General features: G+C 37.8%; 1 protein-coding gene across 28 annotated transcripts in view; it reads right to left on the bottom strand.

Moving 5' to 3' along the window:
• DST (dystonin) overlaps window positions 1–22,025 on the bottom strand; it is a 490,174-nt gene that overhangs the window by 241,395 nt on the left and 226,754 nt on the right. For all 28 annotated transcript variants that reach the window (XM_053222643.1, XM_053222633.1, XM_053222646.1 and 25 more), the window contains one exon: window positions 21,000–21,061. In XM_053222643.1, the coding sequence (XP_053078618.1) occupies window positions 21,000–21,061 (62 nt within the window). The remainder of the gene's footprint in view (window positions 1–20,999; window positions 21,062–22,025) is intronic.

Below are 22,025 nucleotides of genomic sequence, written 5' to 3'. Positions count from 1 at the left end.
ATATCCAGGAAACGTGAATCTTATTGATAGAAAATAGATCAGTGGTTGCCTAGGGCCAGGGGGAGTGGGGTGCACAGGGCAGATAGTTACAGGTTTCTTTTTGGGGTGATGGAAATGTTGTAAAATTTTGCTTGTCGTGAGAGCTGCACAATTCTGTGTTTATTAAAAATTATTCAATTAAAAGGGTACCTGGGTGGCTCAGTCGGTTAAGCGTCCGACTTCGGCTCAGGTCATGGTCTCAAGGTTGGTGAGTTTGAGCCCCAAGTCGGGTTCTGTAACTCAGAGCCTGGAGCCTGCTTCAGATTCTGTGTCTCCCTTTCTCTGCCCCTTCCCTACTCAACACTCTTTCTCTCTCAAAACTAAACATTAAAAAAAAAAAAGGTTTTTTATTCATTCAATTAAAAATAGTTCAATTATACAATTAAAACCAACAAATACTGCGTGTAAATTATACCTCAAGGAAATATGTTCTTAAAAATATTTTGATCACACTTCCTTCGAGTTAATGAATGGCAGCAAGATTTGCACATGAGAAATGTTTATACTCACAACAATTCAACAAGAATTAATAATAGTGCCCAGAACATAGGACATGATGTTAGACTGTTCTAATGCATCAGTATACTCAGCTAAGATACATTTTAAAAAGAGCGTGACTTGTACTTACTGAAAAATTGTTATAAATATAATCAATTAATAATTAAATAAAAGGGCGGATCATGGTACTAATAAAGCTGGAAAAGCTGTCAATGCCAATCACTATAAAACCTTTATGCCAGAAAGGAGGTATATATTAAAAGAGCAAAAAGCAAATACAATAATCATAAAGGATTACCTACTAATCTAGTAGGAAAACTCTAATTTAAGTGATAGAAGAAACATTTCATCCACTCTATCAGCATTGTTCAGTGAACTTGCTACTTGAAGTGGCATTTGCAATGCATATTATCCTCCGTGACTGTCTTGACTCAAAGAGGATAATCACAGAAATAAAATTTTGCTTTAATAAAGCATTATACTGAGCTGGCCTTTTCAACGCCATATTTTAAAATAAACCAAAGAGGGAAGCTCATTCAGAAAAGCAGCTATGGTATAAAATCACATTCACAGAACCATAGCTAGCCTTACATATAGGAAAGGAATGCTACCTTCATAAAGGGATTCAGGGAAACACAAGGTGTCATATCTCATCACTAAAGTGAATATACACAAAACCTTTCCTAAAATATATGTAAAACCATTCCATCCACCAGAATCAAGAAACTTTTCCTACAAAAACCAAATAGTAAATATTTTTGGTTTTAAGGTCATATGATGTGATAACACAAAAGTGAATGGTGGCAGCTGGAGTCAATACAACTTTATTTATAGGGGCACCTAGGTGGCTCAGTCAGTTAAGCATCTGACTTGGACTGAGGTCATGAACTCAGTTTGTGAGCCCAAGCCCCATGTTGGGCTCTGTGCTGACAGTGTGGAGCCTGGAACCAGCTTGTTGTTCTGTATCTCCCTCTCTCTCTGCCCCTCCCCTGCTCACACTCTGTCTCTCTCTCTCTCAAAAAATAAACACTGAAAATTTTTTTAAAAAATACAACTTTATTTATAAACACCAAATTTGAAATTTCATACAATATTCATGTGTCCCAAAATATTATTTTTCTTTTGTTTTCAATTCTTTAAAAATGTAAAAACAATTCTTAACCTCATTCACGGTACCAAAAAATAGGCTGTGGCCAGATTTGTCCCAGAGGCAGTACACCTCTAAGGCCTCCCCCACCAAGAGTTCCAGGTTGAAACACAAACACCTTTAGGACTAGCAAGCAGCCCCTTAATCATTATCAGTCCATCACTCTAGGAAAGAAGATGAATCATTCAATTGCCTTCTCTTGCTGTAGCAAGTTAAGAGTTGAAGCAACGGTTTTTATAAAACTTGCTCTTTTCTAATAATAAAAGCAATACATGTCTTTGCAGAAAAACTGGAAAACAGTTAAGACTAAAGGAGCTATTCCACAATGGAATAGAAAGAAAGAAAGAAAGAAAGAAAGAAAGAAAGAAAGAAAGAAAGAAAGAAAGAAAGAAAGAAAGAAAGAAAGAAAGAAAGAAAATATAAGTAAATAGGCAAACAGCTCAATATGTACTAAGGTGGAGAGGTGAAAGGGAGTTGGATGATAAAAACAGACTTGGGCTCTATGGATAACAGTAGCCCATGCTTTTCCCGCATAACTGATTACCTGGTAGACTTCCTTCAACTCATTTTCTGCCTTCAACTCAAGAGTCTTAAATATTTCAAATGGAGAAAACCAAAAAAGAATATGCTAGAAAAAGATATGTATGAAATAAAAATTGCATCACATAGAAATAAAATAAAGGAGGGGCGCCTGGGTGGCTCAGTCGGTTAAGCGTCCGACTTTGGCTCAGGTCATGATCTTGCGGTCCTTGAGTTCGAGCCCCGCGTCAGACTCTGTGCTGACAGCTCAGAGCCTGGAGCCTGCTTCAGATTCTGTGTCTCCCTCTCTCTCTGCCCCTCCCCACCTCGCACTCTGTCTTTCTCTGTCTCTCAAAAATGAATAAACGTTAAAAAAAATTTTTTTAATAAAGAAATGATAGAATTTGACAAGAAAAGTTTTCTAAAAAGGGACAAAATAGTTTCTTCAGATATTTAAGAGCTGCCGTATATAGTTTCTATCATTCTGGAGGGCTGGCCCAAGATAAATGAGTGGAAGTCACAATAAGCGAATTTTAGACAATGAAAAAAACAGCTCAGTTACAACCCAAGTGAACCAAAAGTGTAAGTTGTCCATTAATTAGAAAATCAGTGACCCATAAGAAAGGCTGTGAGAAAATATTCCTGCAATGACAACCAAATTAACTAGATCCTGTCCAAATCCGGATTCTAATTAAATTAAAATTAATTACATTTGCTTAAAAGCAGTCACTTTAAAACTCCTGTAGGATCTCCCAAAGGGATGTTAGTAGATACTCTTTGATAAAAAGAATCCATGACCAAGTGAATTTGTGACACACTGAATTAAACAGGGTTCTTTACCACAGAAGTTCTCGGTCTTTAATATGCTAATCTATACCATAAATCTCTTCAACCAGGGAATGCTGCTTTCCAAATTCTTTTGGCAATGGAAACTTTTTTTTTTTTCCACCAGGACATCTCACACCATCACACTGGTGTTCCTGGGAACCTGATTTGAAAAATGCTGCTCCTCTGCAAAAAAAAAAAAAAAGTTTTTATCTGATCTTGTCAACTCTGGAAAATTAATTTTTAAATTCAGCAAGAAAAGTATCAATAAGAAATTACGTTTTTACAAGAAAAAAGTGTGGAACTTAATGACCTGGATTAAACATTAAAATTACTCTACTATATACAATGCTCAGTGTTAAAAAGAAAGCCACAGACCCAAGATGGAGCCACTTGGGCCAGGCAAAGTCACAATACTGGGGCTTAATACCTAACCTAATTGCAATTTCACCCTCCCCCACAAATGAAATCTTAACTGGTCAGTCAGGAATTTTCTGGTCAGCACCAATGAGGTAATCTGTCACAAAAGCCCTTGATATCCCCCAAAGGAAGATGAGGTAATCCACCTAATGAGAATCCCCAGTCCTTCCCCCTAAGGGAAGGTGACCCTGCCTGGAATAATCTTTTCTTTTGCTAATAACGTCCTTGCCCCACTCTCCTTCCTATAAAAACTTTCTATTTAATATGACTCCTTAGAGCTCCCCTCTACTTGCTAGATGGGATGCTGCCAATCCATGAACTGCTTAATAAAGCCAATTAGATCTTCAAATTTAGTCAGCTGAATTTTTCTTCCTTAACTTAAGTAAAATCAAAGTGTCTGCAAACAGCTTCTTAGGTTGAAGTTGATATAAAATAAAAATTAAATGTTTAAAAACATTTGGGACTGTGAAAATTAATAAAAGGAAACCTCACTAAAATGGAGTTGAGAGACCAAAAAGGAGACCTGTCACACCCTGATACTCGTGATCAACTGCAGACCCAACAGGAAGAGACATACCTTGCAAGCCAATATTACTCTTACTACTGCTTTACTCTCCCAGCAGGAGAAAGAAAAGGTTTCCTCTTCCCCCAGCAACAAGCAACAAACAGCCCAGCCAATGAGACACCATCACAACTCAACCAATGAAAAGCCACTGTACTTGCAACTCCCAGTTGACTCCAAGGGACTTTTTGTTTATAACAGCCCTCCCAACTCACCCCTTTCCACTATAAAATAGTGCTCCTCTCCTCTGTTCTCTGGATTTGCCTATGGTTTTGCCTATGTTTTTGTTGTTGTTGTTTTTAAGTAGCTTGCTTGTACCATATTACAATTCTCTGCTATTCCTGAATAAATCCATTTTTGCTGATAAAATAACCTGCAGTTTTATTTTTTACGATTAAGAGGAACAGTAACAAATTGTGAAATAAAAGGATAGGACCAAAACTCATTAACTCAGGACAGCAGATCTACAGGAAACATTTCTACTTTTAGAACCTGTCAGAGCAACAATATTTATCTTTCTGGTATAACTGTACTTATATCTAAGAAATGGGATTTATACACTGTTTAAGAATTCAGCAGGTAGTACTCCTTTTTGGAGATTTTAACATACTGGGGTGGGGGGCTTTTTGTTTGTTTGTTTAAGAAATACTAGAAAGCTGCCAGTGCTCGTACAGAAAACATAAGCATCAGATTCTCTGCTCAAGCAAACACAAGCTGTGTTGTGTTTGTGGCTCTGTGAACTACTTTATCTAGGCAAACTCAATCAGTGATGTGATGGCTCATAAATAATACATTTAGCTGCCAAACACTCATAGCATCTCACCTCAAACTGTCATGCCCATGGGAGGGGGAAAAAAAGGTATTAAAGGGAGGCTTTGCCAGACCATGAAAAATACATTCTTTATTTAGAATTCACCATTTAACTGGTGAATCCATTATTCACCAGTAAATGGTGAAATCCATTATTTTAATATTACTATAAAACCACCACAGCTGTACATTTTAGGCAGTGTCCTCTTTTCAATATATAGGCAACATTAGGACTCAATCCCATGAAAATGCAAACATCAGGACCATTTTAACCACTGCTACAGAAGACAGGACAAAGCTGAAGTTTTATGATGATCTTAAAAATCTATAGATACAAAGAGGGCACTATTCTCTCTGTTTTACAGATGAGCCAACAAAAGCATAGGAAAAGTCATGGTCACATCTCTAGTAAATAGTCAAGGGAAGATGTGAGTCTAAGCAGCTCAGCTGAAAGCCTGTGCTCTCAGCCACTACACTATATACCACCTTCCCTGGATTCTAAAGGACAGTGATGAAAGATGCTATAAAAAGTAGGTATAGGCTAGAAAAACTAAGCCAAGGCACATTCCAGTCATGGCCAACTTACTTCCATCCTGGCCTCCTACCTACAACTAACTTTTTTTCTTGAATCTGTCTGAAACCCTACCAGGGATTTACCTTCCAGCAGGATGGCCAGAGGGCTCTACCATTCGTGGGCTGTGGTGAATTAGGCTCCCACCAGTCTTTCCCAGCAGGCTTCCCTCCTGACCCTAACTGAGACCAACTGCCCTGAGAGTCCAAGATGGAACATGAACACTCTGAAAAACAGTGCCTTAGGAGGATACATACATGCACTGGGGCCTGGGGTTAGAAAAAAAAAAAAAGAGGGTGATTCTAAGGAATAAAGATTTAGAGTGAGGTTTAAGCTTAAACCTATTTGGGGGTGAGGGGAGGAGACCTCTTTCTCCTCTAGTGTATTAAGTCTCCTTGATGTCAGGACTTGAGCTCTTAACATCTGTAAAACAGGACATGAATCCAATAAGATCTAGTGGGCTAGCCTGAGAACAAGCAGCATTACCACATATTTTAGCCATTTGGGAAATGCAGCTCTCTAAAAATGACTTATAAAAGTCCCCATTCATATGTTAAGTATTCTGTACGAATGTAGAGTCAAAAACTGACCTATTTTTTTTTAATTTTTGTTTATTTTTGAGCGTGTGAGTGGGGAAGGGGCAGACAGAGAGGGAGACACAGAATCCATAGCAGGTTCCAGGCTCTGAGCTGTCAGCACAGAGCCCGACATGGGGCTTGAACCAAGAACTGTGAGATCATGACCTGAACTGAAGTCAGATGCTTAACCAGTTGAGGGGCACCCAGGCACCCCTCAAAAACTGATCTTTTAATGAATACTATGGTCTCCCTAAATTTTATTTGAAAATCAGTAGTGTATTTCCATGGAGTTTTACTGAATGACAAAGAAGAGTACCTGAACAATTCTGATAAGAAATTCTTGACACAAACATCAGTGTTAAGAACATATTAGCAGAGTAAATCAATAGTTCAGTGCCATCGGGCATATATGCAACAGAAGTATGCAATAGTTTTCCCAGCTCCAACAATTTCCCTCTAAAGTCATCCCTCTTTCCCTTTTTCAGAAAGCAGAAATTTCTTTTATATTACATTAAGATCAAATAGTTCTAGTGTATGGAACAGTCGAACTTGACCCACTGCTACCTTTGACACCCTGACCACTTTCATTATCAAATTATCTCAAATTCTGAACCCTGATTACTGACTTGTATCTCCTTTGCTACTTGTCTTGCTCTGTCAGCCCCTTTGATAACTAGTTTCTGAATTCTCCCTTGGATCTGCAGTTACAGCAAACGCTGATTAGGGCCTGGAAACAGGGCTTTCTTGCATTCTATGCAAAGGAGTATCTCAGACCTACATAGAAACTTAACTACATCTGCATGATGAGGTCATGGCACATGACCCCAAAATACAGCACTTTAGCATACTGAATGTTTTACAGTGAAGGGATTTGGAAAACACCAAGTCCTGGAAGGATTTTCTGACTCCCCACATCTTCTTCCCTGAAGCAGGTCATAAGACCTTCATGTGAGAGGTTCCCTCCCTGTACCAGGAGGAAAAGAGCATCCTTATCTCTAAAGACAAAGGGACACTGAAATGTACTGAACAACTAAGCCTTGCTGAGTTTCCCATCAGTTTATTACCCTTAGCTCATACCCTTTTGTGCTATCACATTTTTCTATGACTTTCTACTCTTCATCAAATCTCATATAGAAACACTCAGGCTTAATCATTTTTTCTGGCCTTCATTTCCATATGAAAGCTTCTGTATCCCAAAATTTTTATTAAATACATTTGTATGCTTTTCTCTTGTTAAACTATTTTTTATTGTACAGTCCAACCAAAAATCTAGAAGGAGAGAAGGTAAAAAGGGTTTTTTCTCCCTTACATGCAGTAAGTCTGCAGAGAATCTACTAATTTTATTAATATATTAAGAATTTCCAAGGTATCTAGCTCTAGCCAATATTCTTCTAAATTCTGAATTAATGAAAATAGTGGATAAGTATAGCAAAACTAATTAGTACTTTTAGATAAATTAATCTCATCTATGAATATGGGTATTCATAGCCACAAATAGAAAAACTGAATTACACAGTGGAAATAACATGAAAAGCTGTCAGAACATGGAAAGTCTGGCCCTGCTAATCATGACCTGTTTGGAACCTCAGTTTTAACACCTAAAATGAAACAGATCTTTTCAGCTTTAAAAGAAGAAAGTCATCATAAATTTATTTTTCCTCCAGCTAACTTTTATCTCATTCCTACCCAAAGCAATCTTTTCACTTTCCCCGTCATAGTAGTTACTATACAATACTATATTATACTATACAATACTATAAACTGGGAGAAAGTTTCATTTGGCTTTACATTCATTCATTAAGCAACCAAATTCCTCAGTATGGTCTGAGGAAAACAGCAGTGTAACAGACACTATGCTAGATTCCAGGGACACACTATTTCCTAAGACAGACACAGCTCTGTCCTCATGCAGCTTACAGTCTAGTACCAAATAAAACAAATCTTCTGCTTTAATCTACCTACTACAGAATGCATACACTTCTTCTGATGTCAAGGCCCATACAATATGATTTAGAATGTTAGCATCACTGGGGCACCAGGGTGGCTTAGTCAGTTAAGTGTCCAACTTCGGCTCACGTCATAGTCTTGCAATGTGTGAGTTCGAGTCCCACATCAGGCTCTATACTCACAGTGTGGAGTCTGCTTGGGATTCTGTTTCTTCTCTCTCTCTCTTTCTCTCTGCCCTTCCCCCACTCTCGCTCCCTCTCTCTCAAAATAAACTCAAAAATTAAAAAAAAATAAAAGAATGTTAGCTCTACTAATCAAAGTGTAATTTTTTTTCTTCTTCAAAAATGCCTGAGTCAATACCCTTCCTCCAAGTAAAACAACTACTTTCAGGAATGCTGCTTGGCTTCTTTGTACAATTTTATCTATATCTCCAAATTCTTGTAAAGTATATTGATTAGGGAAGAATGCAAATAAAAATTTATGGTCATGTGAAGAGGCCAAGCCATAATAGCAAAGACTTAAAGTATATAGGGATATGGCTGAGAGAAATCAGAACCAAGTAAAGTGCAATGTATCCCAACATATTGCTTTTTTCCCTTACTTCTCTATCTTCAGTTCTTCTTAATCATTCCTTAATTTTGTGTCATTCTGTTGTGGCATGATGTAGTGGTAGGACAAAGTTTTTCTGTAGAGACAGACTAAAAAGCTCAGTCCTGACACATCCTACCTACTTCATGCTGGGTGGATAACTTAGCCTCCCCAAGCCCCTGTTTCCTCACTGGTAAAAACAAGGATTAAATCAGATCATGTATGTTATGTATCCAGTCCAGGATCTGGCACATGGTAAGCATTCAATAAAAGGTAGCGATGGTGACAGAATAATGATAATAATGAATAAAGAAGTCAAAAAGAAGGAAAATTGCTATTGATCACAAGATAGAATTAAAATCATCTGATGAAATTACTGAGTAAAATTTGGTGTCCTTAATTTGAAAAGGTAGTCTACTATATTCTCGACAAACACTAAAATCACTTGTAAGTGTTTAAATGACTCTCACAGGAAAAAAGTTTGTCTTCTTGTCATAAAGCAACTTTAAGTTCAAAAGGCATTTTGCTATTACTTCATCTTCCATTTTATCCCAATAAACCACTGTTCTGTATTCTTCAAAAATGTGCATGTCATAGAAGTCTGTAAAATGGCTATACAACTGTTCCCAGAACAGATTAAAGAGACATGCCAACTAAATGCAGTACCTAGGGTAGTTCAATTTTTAATTTTTTGAGGAACCTCCATACTGTTTTCCAGAGTGGCTGCACCAGTTTGCATTCCTACCAACAATGCAAAAAGGTTACCCTTTCTCTGTATCCTTGCCAACATCTGATGATTTAACTACTACTAGGTATTTATCCAAAGGATACAAAAATGCTGATTCAAAGGGGCACATGCATCCCAGTGTTTACAGCAGCACTATTAACAATAGCCAAAATATGGAAAGATCCCAAATGTCCATCAACTGATGAATGGATAAAGAAGATGTGGTGGGTGTGTGTGTGTATGTATCTATATATCTATATATAGATATAGATATATATAGTATATATGGTGTGTGTGTGTGTATATATATATACACACATATATATACATATATATATACACATATATACATATACATATATATATATACACATATATATGTATATGTATATATATGATAGAATACTACTTGGCAATGAAAAGAATGAAATCTTGCCATTTGCAACAATGTGGATGGAACTAGAGGATATCACACTGAGTGAAATTAGTCCAAGAAAGATACATATCATACGATTTCACTCAGATGTGGAATTTAAGAAACAAGACAGAGGAACATAAGGGAAGAGAAGGAAAAATAAGATAAAAACAGAGAGGGAAGCAAACCATAAGAGACTCTAAAATACAGAGAACAAACTGAGGGTTGCTGGAAGGGAGGTGGGTGGGGAAACGGGTGATGGGCATTAAGGAGGGCACTTGTTGGAATGAGCAGTGGGTGTCATATGTAAGAGATGAATCACTGGATTCTACTCTTGAAGCCAAGACTACACTATATGTTAACTAACTTGAATTTAAATAAAAATAAATAAGTAATAAATATTTGCAGAGGGATGGATTAATTAATTAATTTGTTCATTCATTAATTCAATACCTAACCATGAAGTGGATCCTACCCAGGAAGGAAAATGGTGCAAAAAGATCAAGCAACAAAACTTGCATGTAAACAATATATTAAAGTATCATACCAATGTAAATGTAAGAAGTTGATAACCATGAAAGAGAATACGCCTATTCTTGGGAAATGGATACTTAAATATCTAGGGGCAAAGGGCCATGGTCTATATAAATTACCTTCAAACTGCTCAGATTTTAAAAGTATAGATATACACTTACATACATACACACATATGCACAATGTCTGGGGAATGATACAGCAAAGAAGGTAAATGTTAGTAAGAGGTCAGTCTGGGTAAACAGCTTACAGTGATCATTGTCCTATTTTTATTTTTGCAACTTTTTAAAATGTAAAATTATTTCCAAACAAATAGCTTAAAAATATAAAAATAAATCTCTGATCTATCACTATTAATTAGTACTTCACATAACCTGTCATCTAAGTCATTTGAATATGTCTTCCTGGTCTTGAAAAGGATATTAGATACCACCTAGTTCAACTTCCAACCAAAATACTAATCATTTCTAATCCATCTCTGATAGACCCTAACTAAATCCCCATGAGATTCTGGTGGAAATTTATTACTGGCTAGGGAGTGAAACCATGGCTAATTGCACATCAGAGAGTTAGAGTTGTCCATACATGCATTAGGCTGAGTGGGGACCCGAAAGAAACCAGGTCCTAATCCCTGGAAACTGTGAATGTTGCCTTATTTGGAGATGAGTCTGTACAAATGTGCTAAGAATTTTGTGATGGGGAGGTGATCCTGGATTATCCCAGTGGGTCCTAACTCTAAGTGTCCTTATGCAAAGAGAAGTAAAGAGGATAACACTGAACAGAAGGAGGCAATGTGACCACAGAGGCAGATGAGAATAATGTGACCACAAGACAGGGAATGCCAGCAACCAGTAGAAGCTGAAAGAAGCAAAGAACAGATTCTCCCCTAGAGCCTCTGAAGGGAGCACGGCTTTGTTAGCGCCTCGATTTCAGCCCAGTTAAACTGATTTCAGGCTTCTAACCACCAGAACTGTGAGGGAATAGGTTATATTGTTATGTCACCAAGTTTGTGTAACTTGTTAGAGCAGCCATAGGAAACTATAAAAATATACCCTGAGATCAAAACACTTTCTTGACTATCTATTACTAGGCACTGAGGCCGTTTGCAGATACTTTTTTTACACCCAGTTTAAAATCTTCAAATCTGAAATTATCCAGCTATCCTCTTTTTAGATTTAAAAAAAACGAAAACTGTACTCTTTCTTATAGGACTGTTCTACCAATATCTGAAAACACCCATCACATTTCTCCTGATCCTGTCTTCTCAAAACTAACTTCCCCATTGTTTCTATCATTCCTCCTCCGAGAGATGGTTTCCATGCCATCAACATCATGACTTCCTCCTTATAGACTTTCCCTTTTACTGCCTCTTAAAATGCACTGCCATGAACTAAACAAAAAATACCCTAGATATGGCCCAATCAGCAAACAGTACAAAAGAGCTATATACTCTCAGCTCTATTAAGACAGCCTAATTCTATTAAGACTGCATTCAGGTACACCACTGTTATAAATCTGAGGTCAACAACCCCCCTAGGTCTTGTCACATGAATTACTTCTATACCAGACCTTCTGTATCATACAGATGAACATGTCAATCTTTGAAACAGAACTTTACATCTTTCACTGTCAAATTTTGTCTTTTTGATAAGACTAGAGATCTAGCTTTCTTGATCTATTACACTGGGTATTCTTCCCCTCTACAGGTCTGAACAGCGGGCCTTCTTTGACTTCAACTATCTGCTACAAAGCAGATTTATTAAATTAAGAGTCCCCTGGGGTAAGCCAGTAGTCATCTCTCTGTATGCTCATTACAATATGGAGTTATTATGTGAACACACAGTCAATCATGTCATAAAATTCACAATAGCCACACTTACTTCCTTAAAGCCTGTGTATGAAATGCAAGATTCTCCCTAAAATGCCAGTTACATTATGACACTCTTGTCCTCAAAAACTTCCAACATTGTTGGCTAACCATTCACATCTGTTTCTTACCTGGCTTCATTATTTACTATCCAATCTGATCTCCTTCCAGCAAATCCTAGCAATCCACTACCTCACAGGCACTGTGCTCCCCCGCCTCCGCCACCCTCTCCTCTGCACCCAGCTTAAGTCCATTTCCTCCTGCTGACACAGTCTCTGACTACTCAGAGGCACCCCAAGCCTCCCATATCTAATCTCTTAAAACCCTTACACTTTGCCACTCCTGGCACACTTTATCCTATGCTGCCCTGCCTAACTTTAATGGTTTAAATGTTTAATGGTTTTACACATATGGAGATACTTACTATCTCCAACAAAATAGCTCAATGGGGGCACCTGGTTGGCTCCACTGGAAGAACACGTGACTCTTGATCTCAGGGTCCTGAGTTCAAGCCCCACAATGGGCATAGAGCTTACTTAAAAAAATAAAATAGTTGCATGAAAACAGAATAGTTCCTAAACTGTATTTCAAATGCAGCTCTTATTATACTAAAGTTACAGCCAAGTTGAAAGTAAACATAGTGTTAATCTGAACTTTTTTCTTGATGAGGAATTTATCACCAAGGTACCATTCTTCTTCATGATGAGAAGACATTCGGAATTTCTCAATCCCAAGCTATATTCATCTACATGGAACCATTTCATACTCTTCCATACATCTCTTACTATCTTGAAATCAACGATCTCTTCACATTTGTAAGTCCTGACTTACTTCTCAGTTCTACACATTGGGCCTTTAACCAGACATTTCCCCAAAAAGCTTTCAAACCTTCCTCTCTACCTACACTGTTAATCTCTTATATCACAACAGAAATAATTTAAATGTCAAGTCATATTTTTAAAGAAATCAGACAAATGTCAAGCTCAGCTTCTCTTTCAGCTTTAATCATGCAACTCTAAATTCAACCTTAAGAATTCAGTGTAGTCAAGACAGCAAAAGATCTGTAGTGAGGCAGATTGGAATGCATTTTTCACTTCCCCTTTAGACTGTTGTCTAACCTATGGAAAATTATATAAGCTCTCGTAGCCTTAGTTTCCACACAGTCCAAAAAATTACTAGGTGCATGACCTTGGGAAATTATGGAAATTCCCTGTGCATCAGTTTCACCATCTATAACATGGGGATAAAAATTATCAGGCCAGACTATAAGAATAGTTGTGAGAATTAAATACACTAAGACATGAGAGTGACAGATCCTGGCACATGGTTACCTCTCAAGTACTATTAGCAGCTATTATTAAATATTGGCCTTAAAATTGTAAAGTACCTAGCATACCAAAAAAACACAGCTATTGGGGTACCTGGGTGGCTCAGTTGGTTAAGCATCCGACTCTTGATTTTAGCTCAGGTCATGATCTCACGGTTCATGAGATCAAGCTCCGCGTCACGCTCTTTGCTGGGATTCTCCCTTTCTCTGACCCTCCCTGGCTCACACACTCCCTCCTTCCCTCTCTCAAAATAAATAAACTTAAAAACATTGCTATTATTTTCTAAACCATATTAGAATATTTGCTGGTTATAATAAAACTGATGGTTATTGAAATATTTATCCATTTGTCTATGACAGGGGCTCTCAAAATATGCCCCCAACTTACCAGCATCAGCATTTTATTAGAAACACAAATTCCTGGAACTTGTTAGAATGGAAATTTTTAGGCCTTATCCCCAGTCTAGTGAATCAGAAACTCTCAGGTAAGGCCCAGTAATCTATTGTAACAAGCCCTCCAAGTGAGTCTGATGGAGCTAGAGTTTAAGAACCACTCGTATAAGTCTAAGATCTTTAAAAAATATATCTTATTTACAGATTCTAAGAACCAAAGCACTGTCTTATACTTTCAGAAGGTGTATTTATCATTACCCTTTATGAAGTCAATGCTTCAAATATTCTCCCATCTCATCTGTGCCCACAGATATAAAATTACTCAAGAAGAATGTGATGGTCAAGAACACGGAGCAAAGTAGAGCTTTTTCTCTATTCTCTGAACGCTATCACTATGTTCTCAGCATGAGGATTTACATTTCCTTCCAGCCACCAAATCAGAAAATAAAGAATGGTGTAACTGATTCAGTGTAGCCATGAAGTCGTTGACTTTAAAATGTAGGCAAAGAATATCCATGCTATGAGTAAATGAAGAGTTCCAAAGATATGATGGAACAGAGACAAAAATCAGATAGTCAGTTGGGTGTCTCCCATGTGGCAACCAAGCAGGTTAATACCAAATAGGGTGTGGTGCAATATTGGAATCCGGGGCCTCTTCCGCTCCAAATGCATTTATATATCAATAAATTAAAATTCAGACCAAATATTCTATTATACAACGTTAAGGAATAAACTTACAGTATAGCTAACCAGTACTGAGGAATCTATCTCTACTATAAACTGCCAGTTAGATGGATCCAAGGTAAGGAAAGCCCCTTGTAAGGACTTCTTCAGATTCCAACGTTCTAAAAATTGTTCAGCCCCTTCAATTATTCCTCTTTAATGCAGCCTCTCAGCCATGGCTCAAATGCTAATTCTGGGTCCAAGTCAACAATTAAAGAGAATCTTCTGATCTTTGATAACTGTTAAAGTATTTCAGAAAATTGGGCCCTCTTGGTGGATCAGTCAGTTAAGCATCCAACTATTTTGTCTCAGGTCATGATCTCATAAATTATGAGATCAAGCTCCTGGTTGGGCTCTGCACTGACAGCTCAGAGCCTGCTTGGTATTTTCTCTCTCCCTCTCTCTCTGCCACTCCTTATCTCACAGGCACACATACACATGCATTCTCTCTCTCTAAAAATAAATAAGTAAACAATAAACAAACAAAAAAATGGCTTCATTGTTTCTTGTTTTCACCAAAGTAAGGCAAAAGTTAAATCACGGGTATTTAAACCTTAGGTGCTATTTCTTATACTATGGTCTTGTTGATCTCTAGACAGCAAGACAGAATCGCATGTGATCACAAAAAAACTAAAAAGTGATAGAAGATCCTCTAATTTATAAACTTCCATAGGTAAAATGGACATAAAAAATACTGTAAGTAATAGAAGACTGTCATCAATTTTATGTTTTAGAACAACCCTCTGGGTAAATTTAGCTAAGTGAAGTCACAAACATTTTTGATAACAACCAGCTCATGTTTTTTAATACTATAATTAAAATTATGCTAAGAACAATACATAAATGTTACCTAAACCAGTAGTTTACCTCAATATCCAATTTGCAAGGTAAACAATCCAGTCTACTCAGGGTGTGAAGAGACTTACAGAGGAAAACAGACTTGAATGTGTCAACTGGATTTTAATAAAAGTATTCTTTTTTTTTTTTTTTTGAGACAGAGAGAGAGACAGAGCATGAGCAGGGGTGGGGCAGAGAGAGGGGGAGACACAGAATCTGAAGCAGGCTCCAGGCTCTGAGCTGTCAGCATGGAGCCTGACGTGGGGCTCGAACTCACGGAGTATGAGATCATGACCTGAGCTGAAGTCGGACACTCAACCAACTGAGGTACCCACGCACCCCTTAATAAAAGTATTCTGAAAAATAATGACTCAAAAGGGAAACACTCTTGCCAGAACAATCAGTTTAAGGACAGGCTTAGTCCTACAACTGAAATACCAGAACACTAAAATTTAAATATATTTAGAAAAATGCCAGAGTCATCTTGTTCACAGCAAATGGAAGTTTTAATTAAGCAATCTATTTACTTTAAAATGTAATTTTAGCCATGATGAATATAAATCAAGGCTATATTTTTAATATGGTTTTTTTTCTCAAAAAAAAATCCTAACCAAATATTTTAAGGAAAAAAATGTTTATACACATGGATATAACAGTAACTCAATCAATCATTTATAAACTTTACAGTGTTTACCTTTCTCAGTCATATAAACTTTTAAAAACTGACCATGCCAGAATCATCCCCTAAGCACTGGGCATATGCTATTTTGCAGCTGCATAAACCATAACTTCCTAAATCACAGGGAGTAATTACAAGTAGTTAAAACCATAGGTAGAAAAAAGTAAACACAACCTCATAGCCAAGGGGGACCTGCTGGCAGATCTGCAACATCTCACACTGCACACGGAAAACAAACACCGGACACAGCCCCTCATTCTAATTTGTATTCTCATCCCAGGACTTCTGGTGCAGCTCTCCCAGTAAAAGTTGATGTGGCAAGCTTTCCCTTCTGTAAATGAAGGAAGAAAACTGGAGGATGTGGAAGATGTCCTCCAGTTGTGAATCTAAGTGAAATCACAACTGAGGAATAAAAATGGCCAACCTTTCAGAAGTATGGTGGGTCTTCACTGATTCCCTTTCTGTGAGGAGAGTGTGTGGGAGAAGAGGAAAGAGAGGAATAAAAAAGAACTGTGAGCCCCAAGATCAACCCATAAATGACTGGGGCACAGGGTATAGGGAGGAGAGGAAGGTACAGCTAACAGGATTACCTCAAATAATTAATTCTTCAGTGTCCCAGCAGGACTCTAAGGCAAGAAGGCAATAGGTCAATCTATCTCCTCAACAGGTTCTGAACCTAAACCCCAGCTTTTTCTAAAATGAATAAACTAAAAGGGAAAGTACTTGAGGCAAGGAAAGGGACTTGGATGAGGGAGGCAGAAGGGTTCCAGAGGCAACTTATACAATGTGCCAGTTATCATGCTTTATGCTTAAATGGATTATGTCCTTTAACTCCTCACACTAATCTATCACTGCCACCATTTTACAGATGAGAACCTAAGAAGGTTAAGGTCACACAAATAATAAACTGCAAAGCCTGGACACAACCCCCTGTCTGTCTAACCTCTCTTGCCTCCCATCTTTGGCTTACATGTCACAGACTAGCAACTTTGAAGGAGACATTCTTCTTTCAAAGACAATTTGCTCTAAGTTACCAGAATATATAAGTTATCACCTGAGAAGAAAAACTCAGTAAAGGAAAGTCTGTTCTGGGACTAAACCTCTCAATCACCTCACTGCCAAAACAAGCAGAACTCCCAAGGACAGTTCTCCCTGGAGGCAAAACTGTGGTGGAGAGAACAGGGTAAAATAAAATAAATTAAAATAAATAAAACAATAACTTAGAAAAGGCAAACTTTGTAAGAATTATTTCAGAAGATGGAGAATAATTCCTAGCTGGAATTAGCACTCCCAGGCAGCTGAGCCAAGGGCAGGGTCTCCAGACCCTGGGCTCCACAGAGCCATCCCGAGGCACAACTCTGGGGCTGTGAGAGAGCACTCCTAGTGCACAAGACAGCCATTCCTGCCCTCTCTTCCCCCTTTAACCACCTCCCTCGCCTCTCCTTCTCTCTTTTTTTCCTATAATTCCCCCTTTCCTGTAATTTTCCTCCCTTCCCCATGGTTTAAGGACTACTTGTGACTACAGTTAAAAGTGACAAAACATAAAGAGGGCATGTAGAATTATTCAATTATCTAAACGATTTCATTCCCAGTTTTTTCTCTCCTTACCCATTTTTACTTTATTGACTGCTTTGTCGTGGTCCTCCTTTCCCATGACCCCATTTTATTGCAAACTCTATAAATAACATACTTCTCATTCACTGAAAAGGAATACGGTAAGGCAAAAAATATATGGGACCTGCTACTCTCCTTTCTCTGTTTCTCCCTTGAAGATGTTCAATATTTCAAGTGAAGAATATAAAAAAATCAATACAGAAAAAATACTACTTTCAAATATGAAAATTTTTAGTTAAAATTTATACTTATTTTATATTTCCCACTAATTGGATTACAACCAAATGGCTACCTAGAGCAAAAGCATCCAGCATCTTTTTTCTTTTTTCTTTTTTTTTAGTGAGACAAAAGAGGCTGACAACATAGTGCAACATTCCTCAACCACTGCTTGAATGAAACATGGAAAAGTTCTCATGAAGACTGCCCTTTCTCTGGTTATCTAACAACAAAACAAACCTTAACAGCCTGGTGCCTCTAAAAGTTTTAGGATATTGGATTATTTTTCTTCACTTGAGGTTAAAGCTATAACTTCAGACATAAAAGAATTAAAGATTAAAAACTATGTTCTCACATATTTGAGTTTTGTGCCAGAAATCTCAGTGCACAATTCTTAAGATTATCAGGGAAGACTACTTTGAGCTGATACTAGACCAAATCAGAACAAGAATGTAAGTAACTGACAGTGGTAGTTAGCCAAGACGATGTAGTCTGACTTTCCCCCACTCCCTAAAATGAATTCTCATTTAATAAGAGTTAATTTTAAATTCTGATCCTATAACATACTCCAAAAAACAAAAACAAAAACAAATAAACTAATCTGACTGAAACCCTCATCAGTTGGATTGGCATCTATCTAATAGCTATTGCACATAAAAATAACATATTTTCCCCATTCTTACTGTGTTGCAGCAAAAGTAAACTTTAAATCTTGAGATCTGTCATTTTATTTAAAAAAACAAAACAAAACAAAACCAGGTCACATATTCCAGGTAAATCAGGCTTTGAACCTTTGCTGTCTGATTCTGAAGGCTATGTGTGTATAACCACTAAATTAAACCACCTTGGGCAGCTGCTAGAAGAATTAAATGATTTAATGTATACAACATATATTACACACAGTGAGAATACTCTTGCCAAACACTGCGATGGGTCCTAGGAGTAAATAATATAGCCTTTGTCCTCTAGCAGCTCGAATGGTATTTTGACATTTTTAGCAATGGAAGTCTCCTTTTACTCAACCATTCAATTTATGAACTACTTATAAAATGAATGGCCCGATCCAACACACCTGGCACACAGTAGACTCTCAATAAATACCTATCCAGGGCCCGTGCTATAGGGCCTGTGTTTCTACTTCTACTTCTCTTTGGCATCCACTGCCAGCAGTTGTAACGTGATTACCAACCTGGAAGTATAGCAGCTATGCTCCAGAAAATGTAGGACAACCCTCTGTGCCCACTGACATGCCCACCCCTACACAGCCACAGCTACAAAGGTTGCTAGGGCATCAGCCACCAAAAGGGAACCTCTTCATCAAAAACTTTGCTTCCCTTGGATTCACCTCAGAAATGGGGAAATCTTGTCAGTCTTCAGCTCCAAAGTTCCATACCCTTAACCTCATAATCAGCCCACCTATGCCCCAGCCTGTGGAAGAGTCCCACTCACACTTTGTGTGTGATTAGACAAAAGCTTGAAAGAGGGTAGGTACACGGCTGGTATCTTTTGTTAGTATTCACAATGTATTTCCTAACAAAACCATCATAAAGCAGAATGTCTCAACCTCTTATCTCTTGCCAACACATCAAAGGATTCAGCTCCCATCAACAACAGAACTTATTCTCTCTCTCTTTTTTTTTTATAGAAATTCTCAATTGGAGAGTGGGTGACATGGCCTCCCTGAAGGACATATCAGAATTTGGGGCAAGAATTTTGTCAATGGGTAGTGAGACAGAGAGGACTACAACATCCCTCAGGTAATTTTGATATGTCCCTTGAAATAAGAATCACTTTTATAGAAGGCTATTAGATGCTAGTACATTATTGGTACTACTTTGCTACATGATGCTTTAAATACGATTAGTAGAGTAGCTTTAAGAATGTAACCACATTCAAAATAATGTGTTGTTTTTTTTGTTTTTTTTGTTTTTTTGTGAGAGAACTCTTTCTAAGTCTCACACTTAAAACATTACCTGTTTCCAAATTTAGGACTGTCTGTAAGAGGGGGAAAAAGTGACTTATAGTTCATTGCGAAGTTACACAGGTGCTTTAGCTGAGATATATAGGGTGGGATCCAATAACTCCATGAAACTGTATGCAAATTTTGTGTGCATGTGTATTTTTCTAGAGAGCCTATATCAGATCCTCAAAGTGTCCCATAGCACACAAATAAATATTAATTTGAGAACCACAACTATTTACTACACAGAGAAACACAGACATTAAGCCAATATCAATGTCATACTAAGTACAAGAAGAAAAATAAGTCTAGACTTCTGTCTCTACAATCCATCTTTATTCTCATATAAGTAACTGCCTGCCATCCACATAAATCTGAGGCCAGAACCTGGTCTGAATCTTGAGAGAGAAAAAATCTTACTGGAGAATTACAGTTTTTCCATGCCCTAACACATAAATATTTACATACTTCTTAAACTGCTGAGATTTTTTTTTAAGTCCGATAATAATAGGTTTTCCTAACATCACAGAATGCACTATAATCACTGGGTACTTATTTTCTCACCTTCATCATTACCTACAGGCCACACACCAGATAATCACAGATGCCTAAAATGCATGTGAAATGCTCTGGAATTTAAACTTTCAAGTTGGTATTGAAATGCTATGCTTCAGGGGCACCTGTGTGGCTCAGGTGGTTAAGCCTCTAACTTTGGCTCAGCTCATGATCTTGTATTCGTGAGTTCGAACCTCTGTGCTTATAGCTCAGAGGCTGGAGTCTGCTTCGGATTCTGTGTCTCCCTCTATCTCTGCTCCTCCCCCGCCCGCACTCTGTCTGTCTGTCTCTCTCTCCCTCTCAAAAATAAATAAACATTTTAAAAAATTTAAAAAAAGAAAAGCTAGGGGTGCCTGGGTGGCTCAGTCAGTTAAGCATCTAAGTTCGCCTCAGGTCATGATCTCACAGTTTGTGAGTTTGAGCCCTGCATCGGGCTCTGTGCTGACGGCTCAGAGGCTGGAGCCTGCTTCAGATTCTGTATCTCCTTCTCTCTCTGCCCCTCCCCCACTTGCACTGTGTCACTCTCTCTCTCAAAGAAAAATAAACATTAAAAAAATGTTTTTAAAAAAAGAAAAGCAATGCTTCAGAGTTATACATTACTGCACAATAAAGCAAAACAATTCCAAGATGTGAAAATAATAAACTGACCTTCATGAGATGCTGATTTATCCATTTTGTAAACGTTTTCTTTTGAACTTTGTCCCGTTCATCTGGAAGGGGGAAAAAAGATATAAAATGAGGTTGGTAAAAACTATGACTTCAACTGTGATTATGAAAGGTATTCAAAAAATACCGGTTAGTACATTTGAATTTTCCTGTTAAATTTTGCCAACTTACAGCTATCTGTAAGAAGGTTAGAGATCATTCTGTCAGATTGGTCTCTGCCCAGTGTTGTATTTGCCAGTGCTACTCCATTAAACAAACCCCTCTGCGCATTCTGTTGCATATACTCCATCACAACTACCACAACCAGGAAGTTGTGTAACAAAAACCTTACTACCTTCAAGTGAGCCCTTGCATTGAACTTCACAAAGCACTTGACCACATATTACATCACATCTGGTCTTCCAACTAAAAGAGGGAAGAGTAGGTAGTGTCATTGCCATCTCACAAAAGAGGAAAACAAGATTTAAGAGAGGTTAAACTATGCATATTCAACAAAATATTTAAAACTGTGATAATTACATTCAGGTCTGTTGGCTGAAATAAACTCTGGTTTAATGACTAACCATACTGCTTTTCTCCTAGACTCCCAGTTTTGAATTGTTTGGTAAAAAAGAATACCCCAACTAGATCCTCAGTATGATACACCCTAGTTAACACAGACATGGTACACAGAAGGGTGAGGGATGGCTTCTTGTGATTTAAAGAGAAAGAGCACTCGAATATTGTGGTTCTTCAATAATTATTTCAAAAGAGAACCATAATCTTCCAACACCCAGAACGGACATTCAAAACTACACTACCTTCTTCCTTCCTGGTTCTAGGCAGCTATTCCCTACATACTCGTTTCCATTCTTCCTCCTTTATGCATCTGGGATAGTACTTTCTTCTTCCTTGGTGGTCTTCTCTCCTTCTCTGCCACAGTTTGAAGCTCTCTATTCTTTCCCTAGGGGTAGGCTATGTCTCACTCTCTTCCTCCTCATTCTTCATCCCTGAGTGTCCTTAAACTAT

This window comes from Acinonyx jubatus, chromosome B2 (genome assembly GCF_027475565.1).
Source record: "Acinonyx jubatus isolate Ajub_Pintada_27869175 chromosome B2, VMU_Ajub_asm_v1.0, whole genome shotgun sequence".
Taxonomy (NCBI): Eukaryota; Metazoa; Chordata; class Mammalia; order Carnivora; family Felidae; genus Acinonyx; species Acinonyx jubatus.
This window is presented reverse-complemented; position numbering and strand designations above follow the sequence as displayed.